This window comes from Artemia franciscana, chromosome 5 (assembly GCF_032884065.1).
Source record: "Artemia franciscana chromosome 5, ASM3288406v1, whole genome shotgun sequence".
In the NCBI taxonomy this organism is placed as follows: domain Eukaryota; kingdom Metazoa; phylum Arthropoda; class Branchiopoda; order Anostraca; family Artemiidae; genus Artemia; species Artemia franciscana.
The window spans coordinates 6,310,102-6,316,150 of record NC_088867.1 but is presented as its reverse complement, the minus strand read 5'-3'; the positions used below and the strand labels follow the sequence as shown (position 1 = coordinate 6,316,150).

General features: G+C 40.1%; 2 protein-coding genes across 2 annotated transcripts; both read left to right on the top strand.

Moving 5' to 3' along the window:
• The first annotated feature begins 957 nt into the window (after window positions 1–957).
• LOC136026927 (transient receptor potential cation channel trpm-like) lies at window positions 958–2,190 on the top strand. Its single transcript, XM_065703773.1, has one exon. The coding sequence runs from the start codon at window positions 958–960 to the stop codon at window positions 2,188–2,190; it is 1,233 nt and encodes a 410-aa protein (XP_065559845.1).
• A 51-nt stretch (window positions 2,191–2,241) lies between these two features.
• LOC136026815 (transient receptor potential cation channel trpm-like) lies at window positions 2,242–5,589 on the top strand. The gene has a single exon (XM_065703517.1). The coding sequence runs from the start codon at window positions 2,242–2,244 to the stop codon at window positions 5,587–5,589; it is 3,348 nt and encodes a 1,115-aa protein (XP_065559589.1).
• Window positions 5,590–6,049: the final 460 nt, after the last annotated feature.

Below are 6,049 nucleotides of genomic sequence, written 5' to 3'. Positions count from 1 at the left end.
TCATTAACTTGATTTTCATAATTTTCTGTTTCAATTAGTTTTATAATGTCGTTTACTTCAGCTGCGACAGCAATGTTGGATTTTGGCTTTGCTTCTTCTATTTCATCTTTGTTAGCTATGATAGTACTTTTGGCAACGTTGTCAGCTGCAATCTCATTTCTTTTTTTGGAGGATTGCTGAGAGATTGCAAATGGAAATACTTCTTTACTTTCGTCTGACTCATCCTCTTCAGAAAGAGTAGTCCTGGTGCTAAGTTCATCCTCTTGAAGATCCATTTCTGGAACAATGGCTGCAGAAGCAGTTACAGGTATATCATCAAAAGCATTTCCTTCCATAGCATTCCTCTGTTGATCAGCATTAGCTTCTTCTTGTTCATTTATAGGCTCAGGAACAAGCACCAGAACAGCAATAGGTGTGTCACTTTCCGCTTGTTGTTCATTCACTGGATCAGGAAGAGTGGGCTGCATAACAGCAGGACTGTCATTGGTATTGAAGGTATTTCCAATATTATCTTCTTCGGAGAAAGTGGTTCCAGCATTTGGTTCATCCTCTTGAAGAAGAAGTTCATGAACATTACTTTCAGCTTCTTTTTCTGCGTCTGCACTGTTTTCGACGTTTTTGGTTACATCGTTAACTTGATTTTCATCATTTTCTGCTTCAGTTACTTTTGTACTGTTGTTGACTTCAGCTGCGACAAAAATGTTAGATTTTGTCTCTGCTTCCTCTATTTCATCTTCGTTAGTTACGAAAGCACTTCTGGCAACTTTGTCAGCTGCAACGTCTTCAAAGGACTGCTCAAAAATTGCAAAAGTATCTATCTCTTCTCTTTCGTCTGAATCATCTTCCTCAGAAAAAGTGGTCCTGGCACTTGGAATTACCCGAGTTTGAAATGCAGAATCATTAGTGTATGGATTGAACTTTAAAGGTGAAGTGTAACAAGCCAGATATCTCAATAAGATGGTTGATGCCAGCCACAAGTCGTTAGAAGCTGTATTTTTTAAAAGGGAGTGCCAGCTATTTATTCCTTCTATAAAGGATCCAAATCGATGTGGTTCTGGCGACATTCTTCTTATCCACCAGACCAGAAAAATCCCAGTGACTAAACAGATCCAAGAATGGATCCCAGATAAACACACCCTAACTAGTCCGACAGATGCATTTGGCGTGATTGAATTCCAAGGTGGTGCACATCCATCAAAAGCACAGTATATTCGGCTATCTTACGACACTCGACCTGAGACTATACTCCAGCTCCTGTTGAAGCGATGGATGCTTGAGCTTCCTAAATTAGTGATATCTGTACATGGAGGGAAAGCAAATTTTGAATTACCATCGAGGTTGGATGGTATTCTGAAAAAAGGTTTGCTTAAAGCAGCAAAAACAACTGGTGCTTGGTTGCTAACGTCCGGAACAAATACAGGTGTTACCAGACACGTTGGTGACGCACTGTCTTCTGAGAGGTCACCTCGACTCCGCCCTGGAAGGGTCGTTAGTATTGGGATAGTTCCTTGGGGAATTGTTGAAAACCGCCAGTCTCTAGTCGGAAAAGGGAAAGATGTTCCATATATGTCAATCGACAAACCAAGGTCTCATTTGGCGGCTCTTAACAACCGTCATTCTTACTTTTTAATTGTGGATGATGGATCGGTCGGCCGCTATGGAGCTGAAATAGAACTCCGGTGCAAGTTAGGACGTATCATATCTAGTCAAAGACTGCCTTCAAGGACACCTTGCAATGTGCCCATGGTCTGTCTAGTCGTTGAGGGAGGAATACACACTATTAGGAAAGTTCTCGAGTATGTATCCGAAAAACCTCCAATTCCAGTTGTAGTTGTTCAAGGATCTGGAAGGGCTGCATACCTTCTCGCTTTTGCCTACAGGTACATTGATGAAAATGGTGACTGTACACTTCTTGACAGCTTATGGGAACAAATGACTACAACAATAGCTAAAACGTTTAGAGTGAATATGGAGAAAGCTAAGGTTCTATATTTCGAAATTTTGCAGTGTATTAAAAAGAAAAACTTGATAACCATATTCCAAGGTGATGAGCCTGTAGAGACATCTGGTGAAAACGCAGAAGAACTCGATTTAGCAATTTTAACGGCTCTTTTCCGATCACGTCATTTATCAGTGCCAGAACAATTGAGCCTAGCATTAGCATGGAATAGAACAGACTTGGCAAGATGAGAAATATTTATCTATGGACAAAATTGGCCTGAGGGAGCCCTAGACGAGGCAATGATGGAGGCGTTAGCAAACAATCGTGTTGATTTCGTCAAGCTCTTACTTGAAAAAGGAGTCAGCATGTCACACTTTATAACTATTCCAAGGCTTGAGCAGCTATATAATGCCAAAACTGGACCAGCCAATACCTTGAGTTATTTGGTGGCTGACATTCGACCACATATGCCGAGAAACTATCACTTCACACTGCTCGACACTGGATTGGTCATAAACCAGCTAGTGGGCGGTACATATAAGAGTTCATACTCAAATCGTAAGTTTCGAGAAGTCTATCATCAAGTGATGAAACAGCAGTATGCCCATCATTTAGTTAAATCCAGTTTTAAGATTCCCAACTGCTCTTTGAAGGCTGTTGAAACAGTCACAGAAGATTTGGAGAGTGAGGATGTCATTTTCACCTTCCCTTTTAATGAACTCCTGGTATGGGCGGTTTTAACGAAACGCCAGTCTATGGCGATTCTTCTGTGGCAACATGGAGAAGAAGCCCTGGCAAAGTCTTTGATTGCGTCTTGTCTTTACAAGGCTATGGCGAAAGAAGCGGCCGACGATGACCTTGAAGCCGAAGTTTGTGAAGAATTGAAGAAGTATTCTGCTGAGTTTGAGAGTCTTAGTCTTGAACTATTAGACTACTGCTATAGACAGGATGATGATATGACTCTGCAGCTGTTGACTTGTGCCCTCCCACATTGGGATCGACAGACCTGTCTCTACTTGGCAGTTTTATGCAACTTCAAACCAATGCTATCACATCCAAGTGCACAAATTCTTCTTGCTGATCTATGGATGGGTGGACTTCGAACACGGAAATCTCCAAATTTAAAGGTTCTTCTGGGGCTACTGTTTCCACCCGCTATATTGACACTTCAGTTTAAGTCGAAAGAGGAGCTACTTTTAATGCCGCAGACTGAAGAAGAACATTTGTATGAAATTAAAGAAGAAGAAGCACCCAGTGAAACCAGTAGCTTTCTGGATCTTCATAACGCTAATTCAAAAACAGACAATGAAGGATATTCTAAAGGAGAAGAGGCTCATGATGTCCATAACTATATATTTTCACGCTCAGATTGTCAAGATGTTTTACAGGGTCAAAATGGGAGCCCATATTTAGACAGTTCGTGTGACCAGCAATTAGATCAGAAGCATCGAAAGCAGTTGGAATCAAAGAAAAAAATTTATGAATTCTACGGAGCAGCAATTACAAAGTTTATGGCCCATTCCATGGCTTATATTATATTCTTGATTATCTATACATACACTGTATTGATTCGGTCCCTTCCTTTGCCTGAATGGAATGAATATTTTGTATTTACATATCTGGCTATTTTCGGCATCGAGAAAATCAGAGAGATTATTGACATTGACGCTCCCAATGTATTGAAGAAGATCAAAGTATGGCGAACCTCTGCATGGAATGTTGCAGACACCATTGGCATTGTCACATTTATGATTGTTTTTTGTTTGAGACACATACCAGAAATTCTCGCGGAATCAAGGGTTATCTATAGTGTCAATATAGTATTTTGGTATGTCCGAATCCTTAGGATCCTAATGGCTAGCAAGCTTCTTGGTCCATTTGTAACATTGATCGGAAAATTTGCTTATACAATGGCTTATTTTGTCATTTTGCTAGTTGTCTTTCTTCTCGGCTATGGTGTGTTCCGGCAATCCCTTTTATACCCGAATAACGAGCCAAATTGGCTCTCAGCCAGAAATGTCACTTTTAAGCCATATTTTATGATTTATGGTGAGTTATTTGCTGAAGAGATCGATGCTCCCTGCGGTGAAGTAGGAGAAGATCCGTGCGTACCTGGTCGCTGGCTGAATCCAATTTTTATGACTGTCTACCTCCTAATGGCAATAATTTTATCATTAAATATGCTCATCGCCATATTTAATAGCATTTTCATTCGAACCAACGCTATAGCTCATCAGGTGTGGATGTTCCATCGATACTCCGTGGTAATGGATTATGAGCAAAGACCTTCGTTGCCACCTCCTTTTGTGGCTCTATCATACCCATTTTTGATTTATAGATGGTGCAAAAGGTGCATTAAAGGGCAGCCGAGAGTTTTTGGTGGAGGTTTGAAGCTATTTTTAGATGAAGAAGGCTTAGAAAGGCTTAGAGATTTTAAAGAAGAATGCATGGAATATCTTACTCTTGAGAAGGAAGCAAAAGTTCAGTTTTCACGTGAAGCGCAAAATAGGATATCATATGAACAGTATGAAAAGCTATATTTGCGATCAGAAGCACTGCTCTCTTCAAAACAATTAATTTTAGAACATTTGTGCCGTCTTGAGCACATTATCTCCACTATAACCAATGACAAAGACAATGTTGGATCCTTAAGTAACGGGATTAAAAATCTGTTAAAATTTGATTCTAGATTGTACAGTAACAGAAAACCAGATGAAGCGGATTTGCCGCCGCAAGTCACAGTAGCTGAATTGGAAAAACTAAACCGAGTTTTGGAAGCAGCACATCGTGTCCGCCATGTTTCTGAAATGTCCTTTGATGAAGAATCGGACGATTCCACGGATAACGTACAGGACTCTGATAGATCAAGACATAGTAGCATTAAAAGGAAATATCGTCATAAATCTGGTTCATCAGTTAATGAAATCATACCTGAACACTCTCCTGTTCCTAGTATAAGTAGATATCCCTCTCCTCATCGTCTTAGTCACATGAAGTCCTGTCCCTCCAGCTGTGAACATAAGCCTGACAAAGAATTCAGTTTTCATTCTGGAGGATTTCCAATGAGAGGATGCTCTTCAGAACGTGTCCAAGCTGCCAATATTACCCAGCCCATTCCAGGTACATCCAGTTACGACCTTTTGAGACAAGCTCAGCAAGAACTCAGATCATTAGCAGATGAGTTAAATGACAGTAAAAATCGCCTTCTTGTACCTCTTTTTCATTATCCGTCACTTGAAACGACTCGATGTGGAATCATAAAAGCTGAAGATATGCATTTGAGAATTGCTGAGGGTGAAGATTACAATCTGCTTGAGGGAATTATTGTTCAACGGCTTAGTGAATCAGAGAGTCCCAAGCCTGGTGTACAGGACACCATTAGCGATGGCAAAGACAACTTACCCGAAAGTGATGAGGAGATCCACAAAGAAAACATGAAGACCCGCTTACCAGACCCAGATTCGGGACTGTCCCTACCTGTCGACCAGACAGTTGTATCTTTTGTTTCAACGAGACCAAGGAAGCGTACCATTTCAATTTCAATGATTCAAAAACAGGCTTCTGTTATGGGGGAAAACACAGGGTTAGAAAGTCTTGCTATGGACGTACTTGAAAAGGGGCTAGATGAAACGGATATCCCCTTTTAATTTCCTCGTCGATGTTCTATTGACTCAAACAGTCTTATATTGTGATTGAAAGTACAATGAAATAGTTAATAAATATGTTTACTCTATTAGGGTGAAATCTTCTTTCTGGGCAAGCCTTCTCGTATGTTTCAAAGAAATATATGTTGATCCAGTATACTATGAGGCTATTAGAGTGAAGTGACTGAAACTTTCTGTGATCGGCTAAAATTTTGATTCTGGGAAATTTCTACAATGATTCATTCACCTTATTCAACTACTTTCTTGAAAATAAGAAAGTTTGGCCAGAGAGCAATTTTTTACCATGATAGTTACTGGGACCCGTCCTACGCTTAAGAATGTATAGTATGGTAGTCTTTTTTAGTTACTCAATTGACTTTCAAATGTCGGAATTACGCTTTATTCGGACCCAGAGAAGTGAAATCAACAGTAACTTTCGTAAGAAAAATTGCGGATTAAGTTA

Excerpts from the sequence above, each read along its gene's own strand:
- LOC136026927 (XM_065703773.1), top strand. The coding sequence starts at position 958 with ATGGTTGATGCCAGCCACAAGTCGTTAGAAGCTGTATTTTTTAAAAGG.
- LOC136026815 (XM_065703517.1), top strand. The coding sequence starts at position 2,242 with ATGATGGAGGCGTTAGCAAACAATCGTGTTGATTTCGTCAAGCTCTTA.